The 20,000-nt window shown below is 33.3% G+C and overlaps 4 protein-coding genes across 6 annotated transcripts in view; 3 read left to right on the top strand and 1 right to left on the bottom strand.

Annotated features, from left to right (window-relative positions):
• The first annotated feature begins 7,293 nt into the window (after positions 1–7,293).
• LOC113052635 (protein FAM240B-like) lies at positions 7,294–8,886 on the top strand. The gene is made up of 3 exons (XM_026217004.1): positions 7,294–7,466; positions 7,535–7,659; positions 8,744–8,886. Exons 2-3 carry the CDS (start codon positions 7,538–7,540, stop codon positions 8,835–8,837), a joined length of 216 nt encoding a protein of 71 aa, XP_026072789.1. The 5' UTR covers positions 7,294–7,466; positions 7,535–7,537; the 3' UTR covers positions 8,838–8,886.
• Position 8,887: 1 nt separating this feature from the next.
• Positions 8,888–11,157, bottom strand: LOC113052634 (signal recognition particle 19 kDa protein-like). The gene is made up of 5 exons (XM_026217003.1): positions 10,970–11,157; positions 10,461–10,536; positions 10,231–10,302; positions 10,044–10,152; positions 8,888–9,391 (listed from the first exon to the last, which is right to left on the bottom strand). The coding sequence occupies exons 1-5, from the start codon at positions 11,005–11,007 to the stop codon at positions 9,261–9,263; spliced, it is 426 nt and encodes a 141-aa protein (XP_026072788.1). The 5' UTR covers positions 11,008–11,157; the 3' UTR covers positions 8,888–9,260.
• A 7-nt stretch (positions 11,158–11,164) lies between these two features.
• On the top strand, positions 11,165–12,838 carry LOC113052633 (shieldin complex subunit 3). Its single transcript, XM_026217002.1, has 2 exons — positions 11,165–11,317; positions 12,125–12,838. Exons 1-2 carry the CDS (start codon positions 11,300–11,302, stop codon positions 12,737–12,739), a joined length of 633 nt encoding a protein of 210 aa, XP_026072787.1. The 5' UTR covers positions 11,165–11,299; the 3' UTR covers positions 12,740–12,838.
• Positions 12,839–13,230: 392 nt separating this feature from the next.
• LOC113052629 (interleukin-6 receptor subunit beta-like) overlaps positions 13,231–20,000 on the top strand; it is a 14,082-nt gene continuing 7,312 nt past the window's right edge. Inside the window, exons 1-10 of one of the 3 annotated variants that reach the window (XM_026216997.1) lie at positions 13,231–13,875; positions 13,967–14,132; positions 16,346–16,384; positions 16,460–16,582; positions 16,665–16,779; positions 16,873–17,006; positions 17,105–17,241; positions 18,874–19,033; positions 19,129–19,211; positions 19,335–19,442. In XM_026216997.1, the coding sequence (XP_026072782.1) occupies positions 14,006–14,132; positions 16,346–16,384; positions 16,460–16,582; positions 16,665–16,779; positions 16,873–17,006; positions 17,105–17,241; positions 18,874–19,033; positions 19,129–19,211; positions 19,335–19,442 (1,026 nt within the window). In that variant the 5' untranslated portion in view covers positions 13,231–13,875; positions 13,967–14,005. Of the gene's footprint in view, positions 13,876–13,966; positions 14,133–16,345; positions 16,385–16,459; positions 16,583–16,664; positions 16,780–16,872; positions 17,007–17,104; positions 17,242–18,873; positions 19,034–19,128; positions 19,212–19,334; positions 19,443–20,000 lie in introns of those variants that run through there. The other 2 variants (XM_026216998.1, XM_026216999.1) reach the window with 2 other exon arrangements.

The raw sequence follows: 20,000 nt of genomic DNA, 5'->3' as shown, positions 1-20,000 counted from the left end.
AGCTCAAGTCACATTTATCTTTGTAGCACTTTATACAAAACTCTTTCAAAGCAGCTTCACAAAAATAAACCGACATGCAACATTCTCACAATTTTAAAAGTTTTTAAAAGTTATATGAATCTAAGAACATAACACCCTTAATGTTCTTATAACTTTAATAATATTTTATATACGTTCTCATAACTTTGTTCTCAGAACGACGCACTCAAAACATCCTCATGATGTCATTTGTACTTGGTCAACATTCTCAGAAACGTTTTTGTAACCTTTAAATAACGTTCTAATCACGACATGACATTTTAACATTCTTAGAATGTGAAAAATAAATGTTCAAATAACATATTTGGGGAAAATAATCTGTGTTAAGGGTTAAAGTATGTAATGTGCTTACTTTTTTCAAGTAACTAGTAAAGCAAAATAAGTAACACTTTGTTACTTTGTTTCTCATGTTTTCTCCTGTCCTCATGTTGAGAGAGTTACTTTTGAAACGTTATATTGTAACACATTACTTTTAAAAGTAACTTCCCCAACACTGGAGAAAGTAGAACATTTAAGAAATGTTTTTGGGACTTTTAAATAACTTTATAATCCTAACATGAAATATAAAAAACTTACTTCATTTTAATGCATTTAATGTTTAAGAAATGTTTTTGTAAGCTTTAAATAATTTTCTAATTACAAGTAAAAAAAACCTGAATTTTAATTTTAAAACGTTCAAATAAAGTAGTATTCTGGGTAAAAATAAAAGTAGCAACCTTTAAATAATTCAATAATCACAACAACAACAAAAAAAAAAAAAAAAAAAAAGATGTGGACATTTTAACGTTTTTGAAATATTTCAAAACAACGTTCTTACAACGTTTTATTTTATCACCTAAATGTATTACTTGGGAAACGGCGCATTGTTCATTTCAAGTCAGTTTTTTTTATACATCTGATTATGTCAATGCAGTTAATATTAAGGTCCGTAATATCAGTTTTACAGAAAATACATAACATTACAAAGCAGTCCTTATGATACCTTATATTAGCTATAAGCTCTGATATTGAATCATTTGCATCATTTGTCTTCCATATGCAGTGATTTGATGTTTGATCATTATATCGTATCATACAGCTGACATTAGATCATTAATTTGCAGGAGACCGGGGCTAGTTGTCACAAGCAGTGATTTCTGATGTAGTTCAAAACAGTACTGAACTCTGTCCTCCAACGTATTTCAACAAAAGTTAGTTTAACGGGAGGTTCACAACGTGACAACATGCCCCGCTATAGACTTAACATGCGTTATATGGACACTGTTGTTGTATCTCTGTCCCAAAATGTAAAAGCTAAAGAGAAAAAGTAACCAATCAATCCCAAATCAATGTTTTTGAACATTAAATGAAGCCCGGACTGAGCAGCAGAGTGCAGTGTTGGTCAAGTGAGGACACTCAGTAGGAAGCACACTGTTAAGTGGCTCAGGTGTCTGATACAACACTGCAGTGATGATGTCCAGCAGGATTTCCCCATTTGGATTATTGCAGAACATCAGTGACTAACAGAAGTTTGTGATTCTTACACAAAAACACAACGTCTCTGAGTTATGAAGCCGATGCCAACGTTTGAGAAACAATCCATCATTTTGAAAATCATTGAGAAAAAGTTATTTCTGAATGTTTTGAAACGTTCAAACTCTCCAGTTTTTTATATTTCAATTTAAAAAGAACGTTTCTTCTTGATAATGTTACAGCAACATTAGATTTTGTCATTTGAAGCACAATTTTCTTACATTTAAAGAACAACCATGTATTATTATATTCTATACTTTTAAAAATGTTATCTTAATGTTTCTAAAACACCGATTTTTTCAACACTTAAAGAATGTTTTCTCAGTTATGTAAGTGTTAGAGAAACATTCTGTTCTATATTTTGAAAATGTTATAATAATGTTAAATGTAATTGTTCTCTAAACACCCAAAATGCAGGTTTTTATATTTAAAGAACATCTTTTCTTGGTTATGCAAACATTATATAAACATTACATTTCTTATCATATATAAACCTTTACGAAATTGTTATTTCTTTCTTTTTTTTTTTACATCCAGTTTTTTTAACACATTAAGAACGTTTCTTTTTGGTTATGTGAACATTAAAGCAACATTCCATTCTATCATTCTGAAAATGTGAACGTTACATTTGAATCTTCTCTCAGTGTATATAACACCCATTTTTTATATTTAAGGAATGTTTATCTAGACGAACATTCAAGGAACGTTTCATTCTATCGTTTTGAAAATGTTCTGAAAACGTTACGTTGTTGTCACTGAACACAGTTCATAAGTTCAGAGAACACTCAGATAAATCATAAGGACGTTCTGAGAGCAATGTTCTAAGATTGTTTCCTCTCAGCGTTGCAAGAACATTTATCAAATATTACGTTTTAAGAATGTTCCATAAACACTAGTTTAAGAATATTTTCCCTTGACATTTACATAAAATTTTTATTAAATGTATGCATTTAGCAGATGCTTTTATCCAAAGCGACTTACAGTGCATTCTGTGAAGCTCATGTAAAAACTGTAAGATCACAGCGCGTGCAACACCAAGGTCAGGGGTTTGATTCTCAGGGAATGCATGAACTGCAAAGTTAGCTGCTTTGGATAAAAGCTTCTGCTGCTTTATTTACATTTATGCGTTTGGCAGATGCATCTAGAAGCAGATTATCAAGTGATTGCTGAAATAATGATATGTTCTTCCCGTGTCACTGCAGCATGTATTGCATCTCTCTCGTGTGAGCTGAAAGCAGATCTTCTGTGTTTTCTAATCTTATCTCCATGTCAAAGACTTCATCTTCAGGAGCCAAGCCAACGACAGGCTTTTATTAGCGATTCTTAGCTATATTCAGCGTGCAGTGCCATCTTTTCTCTAAAATGTGAGTGGTGATCAATTCATGATAAAAAGCATAACAGAGACAAAACCATGGAAGCCCGTTTCACCACAGAATTAAAAAAAAATGTAATTGTGACTTTTTATCTCACAATTCTGCGAAATATAAGTCAGAACTCAGAATTTAGCTTTTTTCTCTCAGAATTGTGATACACTTTTAATTTTTGCTCTTCTCGGAATTAAAGTTTAAATTTCGCAGTTGCAACTTTTTTATTAGAATTCTGACTTTTTATCGCAATTCCAAGATTACATGTCACATTTCTGAGTTTATATCTTGCATTTCTTGTTTTTTTGCCACAGAATGAAAGAAAAAAGTCCTTTTTTATTTGTTATTCTGTGGCAGATAAAAGCTTGTATAACTGACTTTCAACGTCAAAAATCGTCTGCTAGATACATAAATATAAACATGATTTCTGTTAGTTGATTCTGTTGTATGACTTTCTTTGTTCTGTGGAGCACAAAAGAAGATATTTTGAAGAATGTTCGGGAAACCAAACAGTTTTTGTTCCCATTGACTTCCTTTATATAGATAAAAAAGTCAATTTCGGGTGAAATATCACTTTAAATTCATGTATTGAAGTCTAGATCCATGAACAAAAATATGTACTAAGAGCATTTTGGGTAATGTTATTCAAGTTATTCAAAAGTTTCTTCTGAACGTTCCGAAACACAGAATGTAACAATTAAAGTAACAATTCTATTAACAAATTAAAATGTTAGATGCACTTCCAACTAAAACGTTTCAGAATCAACAGAACATTCAGTACATTATTAAAGACCAGATGTCTTTAAACAAACGTTCTATTAACGTTACTGGAAGAGTGTTCTGAGAACGTTCGCCGGGGAAGCGCTGGATCCGGTTAAAGCTGAAGTTAATGTGGTTAAGACCTTTACACACATGGCTGAGATAAGTGTGTTGAAAGGCCAGCTCTCCTGAGTCTGCATCACATGCTGAGCTTTAATCTCATCAATGCAGGTTCAGAAAACAAGCATACAGCAAAGTTTATTTTAGAACAATGAGTCAGGCCGCCCTCGCAGCTGTGACTGATGTCTTAAGCAGCGCTAGTGTCTTATATCATAATTACACACTGCTGAGACCAAAATAGAGCTCAAGCTCAGCAGAAATCACGCTCAGAAGACTTCAAATCAAACACATGTGATGGGCTTTCTATCACACCCAGATTCTCCAGATACATTTGGCCTCGTGTAAAAGGGCAAGGAAGCGAGCAGGTGTTAATGTGAGTAATGTGAGCGAACAATAGCTCAGACGGAGGCCTTCGCGGTCCCAAACACTCTCTAATCCACAGGAACGGGGAACGTTCTGAGTGGGTTCTCTCGAGGTTAAGAACAAACTGGTTTTTAAAGGGACAGTTCACCCAAAAATGAAAATCACAAAGTGTTTTACACACCCTCAAACCATCCTAGAAGTATATGACTTTTCTTCTTCGATGAATCCAATCGGTGATGAAAAATGTCCTCTTCCAAACTTTATAATGGCAGGGAATGGGTGTTATTTTTCAGTAGCCCAAAAGAAATCCGATAAACCGCATCAATCCATCACTAAAAGTGTCCCACACACCTCCAATAGTTAAAAAGGGCTTTCAAAAATTAATCGAAGCAATTTTTAAAGAAAAAACCTTTATAAGCAGTATTCTCTCTAACTGTCGCCGGAATTAAAGCATGTACAACAGTCGGCCGATGCTAGTTATTAAAGTTTCTAAAGTTTTCTTACACAAATGCATTGATTCGCTTCAGGAGGACTTTATTTACCACCAAGAGCCACATGGGACACTTTTTATGATGGATGCATGCGCTTTATTGGACTTCTTTTGGGCTACTGAAAAATACCAAATGATAAAGCTTGGAAGAGGACATTTTTCATCTCCGATTCTGAAAGAAGAAAGTCATATACATCTAGATGACTCAAGGGTGAGTAAATCATGAGGTAATTTTCATTTTTGGGTGAACTGTCCCTTTAATAATGATCTCAAAATGTAAGCACAGAAACATTATTTACATTGTTCCCGGAGCACTATATTTCTGAAACATTTTAGTTATTTGTTTCAAAACAGCATTCCCATAATATCTGCATGTTCCTTTAACCTTCGTATCACCAAGAAGAAACATTTGAAGAACTGGATGTTTGTTTGTTTTTTACATTCAGAAATATAATTTTTATAACTTAATGAAACGTTAAAACATATTTTGTTAGCTAGAGGTTCTCAAATCATTACCAGAAAAACATTTATACACCATTCATAGAACATTTAATATAAAAACAATAAAAAACATTACAATTAATCTCCCCACAATGTTTATGAAATTATAAAATGGAATGTCTCCTTAATGTTAAACATTTATGGATGTTTTGAACATTCAGAAATAAGTTTTTCGTAGCTTTATGGGAACATTTTTTTGACACAAATACATAATCTGATGGATGCACTGAAAAGCCTTCATATAAACACTACATCTGAATTAAATACCATTGGAATGCATGCATGAAATATTCTGATTAACAGCAAAAATGAAGCATGCAAATGCATAAATATAACTATTTTATTATAAAAATATATATATATTGCACACATGCGCAGTGGCATGATGTTTATGCTTCCAGACATATTACGTAAACAAGGTGTATACTGTCATCTGAATATGAAAAAGCAATGAAAACATATGCTCTGAAATCACTATTGAAATGTATGTAATTGTATTTTTTATACCTCATGTTCTTGTGGCATTGAATTAATAAAGCATGAAAAAAAAAATGTATATGAATATTTGCTAAAATAGCACAATCACACAATAAAATAAATAAAGGAAAATTGCATTGCAATTCTCCCAATTCTGACATAATTTAGCTTAAACTCTCAGTTGCAAAAAAAAAAAAAAGTATTGTGAGATAAAGGTCGCAATACCTAATTTCTTTTCCTATTTATTTATTTCCTCACTCTGGTTCTGAGCTGTGCGTGTGCTAAAGTTTAGTTTGCTCTAATTAATGCACATGTAAACATATACGTGAATCGGTTTCATGTTACAGAATCCACAGTCACAGCAGATTCATTCAGACTGACAAAAATATAAGTGTGAAGTAATTAATTCTGGCTTGAGATTTCTGTGCATTGACGAACGTGAGACATGTCACCTTCGGTTTCTCTGTGAACATGTGTTTTAATGTGTCTGTCACTTGATGATTAGAGAGGTTATTTTGGATGTGATGGTCCTTTACAACATATGCAAGATGTTTTCCACCTTAAAAACACATGATGTAATGGAGGCAGCAGTGTGTTCATGTGAACAGCAGGTGTTTGCATTAGTTTGCATGTGTTCACCCTTTCATCCGCTGCTTTGGACACGATTCAAGCTGCATTATTCTTAAAAAAATGATTTTTTTTTCCTCAGTATCTTTGTCTTGTCTTCCAGTACAAATATCTAAATGTTTATAACTCAAGATGCATTTACTGGAAAAAACAAAATTGCATAACCTAACATGTTAGTTTTAAAGTTATACTGTTCAGTTAAAGTTTTATAGTCTGCATGAAAATAAAATTAGTAGAACGCTGTAAGAAATGTTATTGTAACTTTTTAAAATAATGTTCATGAAAAGAAAACTGTAGCTACATTTTAATAATTGGTAACACTTCACAATAAGGTTAACATACTTTGGTAAACATGAGCTTAATACTTCAAGCATTTATTAATTTAAACACTTACTAATGCATTATTAAAATCATAAGTTGTGCTTGTTAATATTAAGTAATGCACTAACATTGAATGACTAAGATTAATAAACACTGTAACATTTATACATTTAACTAACAGAACCTTATGGTAAAGTTTTTTTTTTTTTTTTTTTTTTTTTTTTTTAAAGGTTTAAATGTTATATTTTGGGTAAAAAAAAAAAAAAAAAAAAAATATATATATATATATATATATTTTTTTTTTTTACCCAAAATATAACATTTAAACCTTTTTAAAAAAAAAAAAAAAAAAAAAAAAAACCTTTACCATAAGGTTCTGTTAGTTAAATGTATAAATGTTACAGTATATATATATTAAACGTTTTTTTTTTTTTTTTTTTTTTTTTAAGATTTATAAACGATGTTCCCACAATGCTTTTATAACCTAAATAGGTTACCCTAAAAGACAAAAGTCGTGTTTTCTGAAAAAAGTACCAGGATGAAGTCAGTTTTTGCCTAAAACGAGAACAAATATCTGCCAGTGGAGTCAAAAAGATTCTAATTCTGACCACATTAGTAGACATTTTTCTAATTTCAAGCAAAAGCTCTTTAGATATTTGTTCTGGAAAACAAAGCCAAAGTTTCTGAGTAATAAAACAAGCATTGATTGCAGAAGCTTCCAGCAGCCCGTGAGGAGAGAGAGAGAGAGAGAGAGAGAGAGTGTTGGAAGTGAATGGGTGCCGCCCATCCCAACAGAAAACAGCTGAAAGGAGAGGTGCTGATGATGATCCTTCAGTCACACGGAGCGTCTGGACGATGAAGATCTGATCTGAAGATCTTCAGCTCACACACAGGTGAATATAAAGCTTGTTTGCATCTCTGATGATCCGGTGTCTGATTCGTTTGTTCGTTCGCTTCACAGGAGATGAGTTCTGCTCTGGTTCATGACAAACTCTTCATCAAGTCCTTCTGGGAGCAGAAGATCAACACTCACACTCATATGATCGAAGCCGAAGAAGAGAGGAGGAAGAGGAGCGCTCTCTTAAAGTAAGAGCTTTAGAAGTCATATTGAACTCTTTTCTTATACTGCACACACTGTATATTCTATAGTTTTGTAATGATTATTATTATGCGCTGTGAGCTGATATTTAATACCTGTGTCTTGAGGACAGAAGATTATCAGAGTAACGGCTCTCAGATTCAATAATCCGTATTGAGACGGTGGCATGTGTGCAAATACATTCAATACAAGTCAATTATACTCAAGTTACAGACAATTCAGAGAATTATTAAAGCTTGCATCTAACCTTAACCATTCATTAAAACCCTGCACTATTTTATACATTTTGTAGGTTTACTTTTGTTCATCAAGGATGCGTTTAATTGAGTAAAAATGACAGTGAAAACATTCATAATGTTGGAGAAGATTTCTATTTTTTTATATAAAAGCTGTTCTTTTGAACTTTGTTCGTCTTTGAATCCTGAAAACTAAAATGTAATGCATTATACACATAAAATATTTCTAATACCCGTATTTTCCGGACTATAAGTCGCACTTTTTTTCATAGTTTGGCTGGTCCTGCGACTTATAGTCAGGTGCGACTTATTTATCAAAATTAATTTGACATGAACCAAGAGAAAAAAAAAACAAGATAAAACATTACCGTCTCCAGCCACCAGAGGGCGCTTTATGCTGCTCAGTTCTCCTGTAGTCTACACTGAAGACATAGAGCGCCCTCTCGTGGCTGGAGACGGTAATGTTTTCTAAATAAATGCGACTTATAAATGTTTTTTTACTCATATTTTTGGACTGATGTGACTTATACTCAGGTGCGACTTATAGTCCGAAAAATACGGTAATCAGATCTGTTCTAGCATGTTAGAATGATTTAATGACTGGAATGAAGTAATGATGGTGAAAATTCAACAGCGTATCACAGAAATAAATTCAAGTTTAATAGATTTTCACTTAGAAACCAGCTGTTTTACATTGAAATACTATTTCACATTTTTACTCTATTTTTAATTAAATGAATACAGCCTCGGTGAGCAGGAGAGACTTCTTTTGAAAGCATGAGTGTCATGCATGGACTCCACAGCAGTGTGTGATGGGGTTGAACTGTGATTTCAGGCTGCGTGACGAGTGGCTCACAAGGATGGAGAACCGGACCAAACATCTGAAGAATTTCGGAGACAATCGCGGGGGAAATCCAACGGCTAACTAACTGTGCGACACACAGATGAGCCGAGCTCAATAAACACACGAGTCACTGACTGCTGCTCCATTCTCTTTATTTCACACATTCAGATGGAAATATTCATGCGAGGGCAGGCGAGAACAGCTGCGCTGGAGGACAACACACTGACAGACACACAGACGTGTCGAAAGATCCTGTCATACGAGCCGCCCATGTATTTCAAGCTCTGTCAGCGCTCGTTTAAACACAATCCATCATCACTAATTAACAGAAACACCTCTGTCTCGCTGTTCAAAGTGTTAGAGGTCATCGAATATTAAAAAACTAAAGAACGACGCGCCGCTCAAATGAAAGTGAGTGTTTATAATAAAAAACTAAAATCAGCCGATCGTCAAAGAGGAAGGAAAACTGAGCCGCTTTGCAAACAGATGACGGACGATCTTCAGTCGTCTACTTCTTCTTCTTCTTTCCTTTCTTCCCTCCTTCTCCCTGCTGCGATCCGGCCTCCGCTCCACCGCTCTTCTGCGTTCTGCTCTTCAGTTTCGGGATCATCTCCACCACATAAAACATCACATCTTTCCCTGAAGGCAGAGACAAGACTGAGGTCATCATTAAACACCTAACCTGCGATAATAACACCTGAAAAACGGCTGCATTATTATTCAAAATAAATGTTTATATTTTAATATTATTTCAGTGAAATATTTATATATATATATATAATTTTTTCTTTTTTTATAATATAATATAAAATATAACTTTTAGTATTTATACAATTCTAGTAAAATTTTTTATTTTATTATAGACAAATTTTATATATATATATATATATATATATATATATATATATATATATATATATATATATATAGTTTTTTTATTAGTTTTTGTTTTACTTAGAAATATTAGTGCTTAATTACTTTTTATTTAGGATTAATAAAATATTTATTTTAAATATTGTATATAATATTTTTTTATTATTTCTGTGGACTTCTTCAAATAATAATATTATTATTATTTTTATATTGTATATTATTTCAAAATATTGTAATTTTTTTATTATTACATATAATTTGTAACACCACAAACTTTTGGCCATATTGTGCAGTCTTAAAACAAGCAGAGCAAACTTGGAATTTTTATTTTAAAAAGTTTCAGTTACTTTTTCTTTCCCCCAAATCATTCAGCCTTACTTCAAAATGAATGATTTAGTTCAGTGAACTCATAGCTTACTAGATGCAAACTTGTCTTGGCACAGACTGCCGTCCTGGAGTTTGAGCTGAATGCGCACTCTTCCTCTGAACTGAGCGTCTCGGTTCCATTCGCGTGGATACATCTTGTTCTGGAAGAAGGAAGTGATGTCATGATGTCACATCCACACTAAACACCAGAATCAGAGCTTGATGAACCGCTGTCAGACCTCCACCAGAACATTGAGTCCAGCAGCGGTCAGGACGTCCCGGATCTCAGCACACGACGGGTTCTCCACCGCCTGAACACACATACACACACACACACACACACATACACACACACACACACACACACATACACACACACACACAGGTTAAACAAACAGATTAAACACACACACACACACAGATTAAACACACACACTCGATTATGAACAACAGCAGCAGAAACACTCACCTTTTCTGCAGGTATTCTTCTGCCTTCTGCTAATGTCTTTTTACTGTTGATGTATGCTGGATAAATGCACATAAACCTGTAGAAAAAATAAATTATATATAAATAATGCTTATAAATATAAAAATACAAAATATATTCAGTTAAATACATATATTTACATAATAACAAACATACACATATGTATATATGCGAGCGTGTGTATGTGAATTAAAAATTGTTAAAAATATATATTTCAATATATAAATACATATTAAATATATATAAACATTTATATATATATATATATATATATATATATATATATATATATATATATATATATATAGCGAGGGAGAGAGAACTTTGAAATAATATTTAATATTTTTTAAAACATTTAAATATAAAAATATTAATATTCTCTCTCACACACACAAAAACAAAATATATAAATACACTTAAACATAGATATTTAAATGAGATACATATAGTTTAGCGGTTATGTCATCAGAGGTATACAGTAGTGAACTGACCGCTCTTTATCCGCGGGATTTGTCGTTAGATGCGCCATTTCTTCACTGATCTATACTATAGTCTTATATTTATATTTATATAGATCAGTGCATTTCTTCGTTTAATCCGCGTTTGATTCTAAACGACTGGAAGCTAAACGCTGAGTAGTGTTTGTGTGGACACGACACTTCCGGCGGCGCGCGTCTACTTCCGCTCGTCCGCTGTGACGTCACCGCCGCCTGTCGGTCCGGAGAGCGTTAGCCACATTTAGCATGTAATGTTAGCATGTTCTCAGAACTCGATAATATCTTCATAATAATGATTAAATATGTTCATAATGATGATGAAATATGTCTCAGGATGCGAAGGTGAGTGACTGATGCTGAGCTGACTGATGCGTTCACAAACTCGCTCATTTAAACACACACGTCTCCAGCAGCTCGTATTATGATAAATAATTTTATATAACTCCAGTTTAGTATTTTAATTAATTAAATACCACGTCACCACCTGTTATAATTTATTCATTTAATTATATAATGTGTTTGTTTTGTGTTTTCTCTTAATGTGTTAAAACCATAGACTGTATAAAACAAAACAAAAACGAGCAAGACTCAACAACACGCCATTTATACTTTTATTTTGTTTTAATATTCTACTCCTTTAACTAGATGATCTTGTTTGTACAGTACATACTTATTTTGTATATTTTGTCTACTCCACATAAGTTATTTATTCGGTGGTTAAAATAATTAAGATATTTAAAAAATGTTTAGTATTTTGCATTTTTTAAGTATTACTATGTAAATCATCTGTTTTCTGTGTGAATCTGTGTTAAAGTGTCATTTATTTCTGTGATGTGCAGCTGTATTTCCAGCATCATTCCTCCATTCTTCAGTGTCACATGATCTTCAGAAATCAGAATAATATGATGAAAACATATTTTTTATTTTTGGAAACTGATGCATTTTATTTTTCAGTATTCACAGATGAACAGAAAGTTCAAAAGAGCAGTGTTTATCTGAAATATAACATTATAAATGTCTTTACTCTCACTTTTCATAAGTTTAACGCAAGCCTTGGCATTTATTTTTTCTGTTTAAAAATAAGTACTGTATTTTTTGATGTATAACTGATTTATATGATGACTCGTGTCTCTGCTGGTGTGTTGTCAGGATGTGAGTGTGTGTTTCCGTCCGCCGCTGAAGGACACAGACGCTCTTCTCCTCACACACAGAGTCCTGCAGGAGTTTCCCATCAGAGTCCAGCCACAGTTCAGACCCTGGTTCCCATCTGCGTCTGACGCTCTCAAACCCCTCAAACCTGCTCCTCTGATCTCCTCCGAGGATCTACAGAGCGTCTCTCTGCGTCTGGAGGAACCGGCGGACGCTTCAGACCAGCGGAGACCAGCTGAGAGACCCAAGCGCTCGTGGTGCGCCATCGCAGACAGACGCGCGCCGCAGAAGATCACACGCTCCTTCTCACGCCTCTTCCAGAAGACCGTGGAGAAACACGCACTGCATCTCCGTCAGAGGGTCAAGTGGGTGGTGTGTGAGCATAACTGTGGCCCTCGTGGCATGGAGGAGCTCTGGCTGGATCTGAACCGAGCCATCAGACGCTCACGACTGCCCACGTGCAACGCTAACTACCAGAGAGCGCTAGCTCAGATCTGGCTCTACTGCGACGTCTTCTACTCCGAGTACATCGGGAATCTCTTGAAGCAGGAGTTCCAGCTCTCAGGACAGATCACCTTAACATGCCATAGACTCGGAGACATCGTTAAGTTATAGCTGTGGAATGATTTGTATTTATTATTAGGTGTTTATGAACTTGTTTTTATGTGTCATGCATTTTACATGTGTATTAAAGGAGCTGCGGGTTTCACATCCGTCTCTTGTCATGCTTGATCATTTAAGTGCTTTAAGTTAGTGTTCAATAGATGTTTAAATAGGTAAGTGATCACTAGTGCTAGTGGCAACATTTCTTATTTTTATTTTAACTATGTACTAAAAAATATATACTATGTACTATAGAAATATATATATATAACTAATAAAATTGGCAAAATCATTAAAAAAAAGAAAATCTAAAAAGAAAAAACCTATTCAAAATATTAACAAAAAACGATAATAGTTTCTCGTTGATAATAAAAAAGTTACTGTAACTTTACTAAATGCAACCTTTTCACCTGATTCAAAGCAGAACTTTTAGTTTCTTCAGTGATCAGAATTATACAATTCAATAATGTGATTTGTGTACTTCATAGAAAGAATCTATGAAGGAATCATCTGAGAATTGATTCCTTTGAATCTCCTTCATGATGGTCAAAGCCATCATGATTGATAGATTGATTAATTCTCATGTTACTGTAGGTGTGATTGGGAGTGAAACTCTGGTGAGTGTGAGACTCTTTCTTATGAAACACTTTTTGACGCATTCATTATTTTCAGCAGCTTTAAAGTGCATTTCTGTTATCACCTGCCTCCTGGTGTTTGTCACAAGTGTTGCAACTTGTGTGACGTAGATTCATATCTTCTTCATCAACAGTTCCTCAGAAAGAGAGAGTGTTTACCAAATCTTGACACTTTCTCCAGGAATCAATTCTTTCGTGTTGCTCGAAACAAACACTTTTGTGTTCGAGTTTATATCTCATAATTCAGCATTTCAGACAACAAAAGGAGAACGGTTTTATTTCAAACTCCTGTTTTTGTGAACTGGTCTTATCCACACCCTGATAATAGATGTATGCTGATGATTTGAGTTGTCTTGTATACAGCCAGAAGAGAAATGGAAGGAAGCTGCCAAAGGAAGTGTTTTTCTGCCATATCACCCTGATGTTATCGCTCTTCTAAAAAAACCTGAACTTTGCATTGAGAAACCACGAGAAAACCACTGAGGCTCCAACAGCATGTGCTCTACTCCGACTGTGAGTGACTTTACTCTGGTTATGATATATATATATTTCAATTGTGCGTACAGTGTGTATTGATCTATATCAGTGTGTGTGGATTTATCAGAGCTACAGATCTACAGAATTCATATCCATGAGCTCCTAGATGTCTTTGGCTGCTGAGGTTGTTTCAGGCTTTTTTCTTCTAAAATCACTTCACCTTGTTCTTCAAGATGAGAAGATGAACTGCAGGAGATCTGTGTGCATCTTTATCTGTGTCTTCTGCTTCTGCTGTAAGTAAACTTCAGCACGACACTGGAAAATATTTTCAGATAAAGACAGATCATTGAATTCAGTGACTTAGATGTTCCCTGCCACAGGATAAAAAAAATCTGTATCTCACAATTCATACAGTACTGTGTTTCATGCAATTCTGACTCTTTTACAGTTTCACAATTCTGACTTTAATTCTCACAATTCTATGTTTGTATGTCAATTCTGAGTTGAAATCTTTAATTATGAGTTTATATCTCAATTATTAGTTTATATCTTCAATTACGAGTGTATATCTCAATTCTGAGTTTATATCTGTAATTCTGAGTTTATATATCACAATTCTGAGTTTATATCTCTAATTCTGAGTTTATATCTGTAATTCTGAGTTTATATCTGTAATTCTGAGTTTATATCTCACAATTCTGAGTTTATATCTCACAATTCTGAGTTGATATCTCAATTCTGAGTTTATATCTCACAATTCTGAGTTGATATCTCTAATTCCGATTTTATATCTCTAATTCTGAGTTTATATCTCAATTCTGAGTTTATATATCTAAATCTGAGTTTGTATCTCAATTCTGAGTTTGTATCTCAATTCTGAGTTTATATCTCTAATTCTGAGTTTGTATCTCACAATTCTGAGTTTATATCTCTAATTCTGAGTTTATATCTATAATTCTGAGTTTATATCTCAATTCTGAGTTTATATCTCAATTCTGAGTTTATATCTCTAATTCTGAGTTTATATCTCAATTCTGAGTTTATATCTCTAATTCTGAGTTTATATCTCAATTCTGAGTTTATATCTCAATTCTGAGTTTATATCTCTAATTCTGAGTTTATATCTCTAATTCTGAGTTTATATCTCAATTCTGAGTTTATATATCTAAATCTGAGTTTGTATCTCAATTCTGAGTTTATATCTCTAATTCTGAGTTTATATCTCACAATTCTGAGTTTATATCTCTAATTCTGAGTTTATATCTCAATTCTGAGTTTATATCTCTAATTCTGAGTTTATATCTCTAATTCTGAGTTTATATCTCACAATTCTGAGTTTATATCTCAATTCTGAGTTTATATCTCTAATTCTGAGTTTATATCTCAATTCTGAGTTTATATCTCTAATTCTGAGTTTATATCTCAATTCTGAGTTTATATCTCACAATTCTGAGTTTATATCTCAATTCTGAGTTTATATCTCAATTCTGAGTTTATATCTCTAATTCTGAGTTTATATCTCACAATTCTGAGTTTATATCTCAATTCTGAGTTTATATCTCTAATTCTGAGTTTATATCTCTAATTCTGAGTTTATATCTCAATTCTGAGTTTATATCTCTAATTCTGAGTTTATATCTCAATTCTGAGTTTATATCTCAATTCTGAGTTTATATCTCTAATTCTGAGTTTATATCTCAATTCTGAGTTTATATATCTAAATCTGAGTTTGTATCTCAATTCTGAGTTTATATCTCTAATTCTGAGTTTATATCTCAATTCTGAGTTTATATCTCAATTCTGAGTTTATATCTCTATGAGTTTATATCACAATTCTGAGTTTATATCTCTAATTCTGAGTTTATATCTCAATTCTGAGTTTATATCTCAATTATGAGTTTATATCTCTAATTCTGAGTTTATATCTCACAATTCTGAGTTTATATCTCACAGTTCTGAGTTTATATCTCAATTCTGAGTTTATATCACAATTCTGAGTTTATATATCAATTCTGAGTTTATATCTTTAATTATGAGTTTATATCTCTAATTCTGAGTTTATATCTCTAATTCTGAGTTTATATCACAATTCTGAGTTTATATATCAATTCTGAGTTTATATCTTTAATTATGAGTTTATCTCAATTATGACTTTTTTCCTTTGAATTATGAGTTTATAAATAACGATATTTGTTCTCTGAATTACCTGTTTATGTCTTGCAAAACACTCAGAATTACGAGAAACAAAGTTCAAATATCGAAACAGAAAGTTCACAGTGACCTATTTTTATTTCTTTTTTTCCTGTGGCGAAAACAAACTCCCCTAGAAATTAATATATCATTCTTTCTAGTTAAATTCAGTCTTACTTGCTGTTTCTTAGTAAGAAATGGTGAAGTTTTCCAGCTGGGAGTTTTTGTACACCAACTTTATTTGGGCTACATTTATATATCTTGATACTGTAAATGTTTCTGAGCTTTGAATGTACTGATTGTGTTTGATTTACAGCTGCTTTGGGAGACACAAAGCACACTTTCAGCATTCAAGGTAAAGTTCTGACACACATGAGTGTGGTTATAAATGAAGAGTGTGAGTTAATGACTTAATGAGATCGTTTTCCAGAGCTGACGGTGAGTCCGAAAGATCTGAAGGGTTGTGGGGAGAAAAATAAGCTTTGTGTGAAGCTAGATGACGATTGTCTCTCCATATCATCAGACGGAGCTCCTCAAGTCCCCAGAACACCTGGTACAAGCCTGAAACCATTCAGACTGGCTTTGACGGCATATTTACTGTTGATTTAGTTTGCATTTTTGTTTTTGTCCTCAAGAGAACTTCCTGAACACATCATGCCACTATCTGATCCAAGAGGAGTCGTTGACCTGCAGATGGATTCAGACAAACCACATCAGATCACAAACCACAAACAGCTTCATTCTAAGCCAGTAAACATGTCTGACAATTAACCAGCTCATAATAATTAATAAACGACTCTATGAATCGAGCTGTTAATGTGTTTTTGTTTTGTTTTATCGTAGAGCTAAGTATTTCTGCTACCCTACAACTATTTTAAATATATATTCAACTTTCAATTTAACCATCAAAACAAAGAATGTCATCAGCCTGAAAGAGCAGTTCTCTGATGTCTATCTGGTCCGCATTCAGGAAATAAGTAAGATGACAGTTATGATTTTCACACTGATTTGATTTTAGCATAGAATGATGGTGATAAATGGGACAGACTCACTAATGATTGTGTGAATGTCATAGTCAAGGCTCCTCGGCCGCTGATCACGTTTGTTAACGTCACTGATTCGTCAATCAACATCACATGGACCACAGGGAAAGAACCAGTCACTAAATGCAAAATCCGTTACAAATGTATCAACACAGAGTCATGGACCGAGGTAAGAAATGACAAAACATGCTTGAATTTATTTGCCTTTTTAAATACTTGTGATTAATATGTTTATTATGCCTTCAGTACCTACTTTTACCACTGGATAGCACTTAAGGGTCTGTTTTTTTTGTTTTTTTTTGGGTGGGATGGGGAGTGGATGTTTATTTGTTAAACTGTAAGTTTTATATGTTTGTATTTAAAAAAGTGTAATTACAAGTGACTATCTGCTAATATTTCTAATAATAAAAATATTTAAACCATGCTTGAATTTATTTTATTTTAATTTTTTGTTTGTTTTTGTTTATTATAATTTGTTGATATTTGAATTATTTATTTATTTTAATTAATTAATTTATTTATTTTTGCGCAGAAATATCTACTTGTTAGAACTCATAGATAGTTAAACGTACAGTATGGGATTTTTGGCCACCAGGGGTCACGCAATCAAAATAATAACATAAGACGATGAGGTCGGGAAAGAACGTAGGCTCATGGGAGTTCCCTATCATTCCTCACTCATTCTTACTTAGTATTTTCACAATCACGTCTTTTCGAACGGACAGATATATGAATTATGAGACCTATATCAAATCAATATTCCATCTAGCTAGTAGTAATATATGTTAAAAACACTAACCTTTCGTTAATAATTATAATTACGCTTATACTATGATATCGAACAAGATAGTGAACTGCATTTGCAGCTACTTTATCCAGCTAGATATAGAACAAATGTAGATTTACATTATACTATACATGAGAGCTAGTCCGTCTGCGTTTTACACAAGACATCATCGTCTCACAAAATATACGGATAGATACAGTTAGCTGAATGGATGCAAGCGAGTTCGGCATCTCTCTGTTTCAGCTTGTCACGAAACTCTATCTTGGAAATGCAACTCCAATATTTACCCGTGTCTTGTTTCTTATCTTGTCCCAAAACCTTCTCGGGTCATTTATTTCACCCGTACGTTTGCGCTTCACAGAACGTGCAGGCAAAGCATAATCATGATCCATAACTAAGTTATTGATTGAGGTATAAATACGAATATAAACAATATAAATATTAAATATAAGAGTCTCGATCAAGGCTAGCTACTACTTTTTCTGCTTCGTCTCGTCTTTGCTTTTGTTCACCTTTGTATTTGCCGGTTCCGCAGGAAGTTAGATAAACTAGAGGGGTCAAAGTTTATATGAAGCCATAGACGGGCGACAAAATGGAAATAGAAAAACGTGCCGTGTCTTCTAATTAAACTATAATTTTCTCCGGATTTGAACGTTCGTGGAAACTGTCGGGATAATGTAAATACACAACTTAAAATATATATAACATAGATATCGTGATTTCTGTGATTTTTAAAGCAGAAAAATTACATATTGCGCCTTTAAGATAAAATTACTACTTATTTTGAAATTTATATATATATTTCTTTGCTTATTTTAATTGTCACAATTGTTATAGATGATTGTCAGACATTCATAGATCATTAAATTAAATGACATTTCAATTAATGAAATGATAGTTAGTATCATTATTATAAACCTAGACCAGTTTTATCCAATTAATTATCAGAATTCTAAAGTATGCCACGATCTAAATGAATAATGATGCTTAGAAAGATGTGTGCTTGTATCTCAGACTGCAGATTTGCCGTCCTCAGTCGAGTCTCGGTTCGTGATCGAGGGTTTACAGGCCTTCAGTGAATATCGTCTGAGAGTCTCCTGCTCTCACAGATTGGGACGATGGAGCGACTGGAGCGACTGGAGCGACGAGACTCGAGTGAAGACGTCAGAGAGCCGTGAGTGACGACTACAGGACTTTAATTTGGTTTTGACACAGTTTTGGCTGCTGCTGTATTTCTAGTGTCAAGTCGTCTTTCATGTGTGTTTGCAGTGCCGTCTGCTGCTCCCTCTCCCAGTTATTATGTGGATTCAGATGAAAACTCCAGGATTCGGCAGCTGGTGCTTCTCTGGAAGGTAGGTTAGCACATGTGTGTGTGTGTGTGTGTGTGTGTGTGTGTGTGTGTGTGTGTGTGTGTGTGTGTGAGTGTGTGTCGTCTCTCCTATGCTGCAGATCTTCATTGGTGTGTGTTTCTGAAGGCTCTGGATGTCAGAGATGCTCGAGGGCTCATTCGAGGATATGAAGTGTCCTACAAGCCCATCAGACAACCCTCTCTGAAGAAAACCATCAACACCACTCATCTCAAGGTTTTTATTTTTTATATATATATTTTTTTATTAAGTGATGAAATGTCTACCTGTTATAATTAGGTTAGAAATATCAGAAATGGCTCAAATATATTTTCATTGTGTGGTTATTTTTATTTAATTTAATTTAATTTAATTGTTTAATTTATTTTATTATTTACTTCTGATTATGTAAAGAAATGTCTGCCTGTTAGAATTCATAAATTTAGAAATATATACAAAATATAATCAATTATAAGGTTAGAAATTTCAGAAATTGGTTAAATACATTTTCATTGTGTGGATGTTTTTATTTAGTTTAATTATTTCAATTTAATTGTTTTATTTTGTATTATTTACTTTAGATTAAAGGAAAACATATCTACCTGTTAGAATTCATACTTAATATTCATACTCATGTATGATTTCATATTTAAATAATAATAATAGTAATGATTCAGAAATATATACAAAATATAATAATTTGACATGGTTAGAAATGTAAAAAAAATTGTTAAATACTTATAATTATATACTAATATTTTTGATCATATCAAGATGCATTTTCAAGTGAGTCAT

This window comes from Carassius auratus, chromosome 33 (assembly GCF_003368295.1).
Source record: "Carassius auratus strain Wakin chromosome 33, ASM336829v1, whole genome shotgun sequence".
Taxonomy (NCBI): domain Eukaryota; kingdom Metazoa; phylum Chordata; class Actinopteri; order Cypriniformes; family Cyprinidae; genus Carassius; species Carassius auratus.
The sequence above is the reverse complement of the archived record's forward strand: the minus strand, read 5'-3'. Positions and strand labels throughout refer to the sequence as shown.

Excerpts from the sequence above, each read along its gene's own strand:
- LOC113052635 (XM_026217004.1), top strand. The coding sequence starts at position 7,538 with ATGAGTTCTGCTCTGGTTCATGACAAACTCTTCATCAAGTCCTTCTGG. Across the intron at positions 7,660-8,743 it reads AAGAGGAGCGCTCTCTTAAA|GCTGCGTGACGAGTGGCTCA; the intron begins GTAAGAGCTTTA and ends CTGTGATTTCAG.
- LOC113052634 (XM_026217003.1), bottom strand. The coding sequence starts at position 11,007 with ATGGCGCATCTAACGACAAATCCCGCGGATAAAGAGCG. Across the intron at positions 10,537-10,969 it reads AATCCCGCGGATAAAGAGCG|GTTTATGTGCATTTATCCAG; the intron begins GTCAGTTCACTA and ends TTTTTTCTACAG. Across the intron at positions 9,392-10,043 it reads CCAAGACAAGTTTGCATCTA|GGAAAGATGTGATGTTTTAT; the intron begins GTAAGCTATGAG and ends CTCTGCCTTCAG.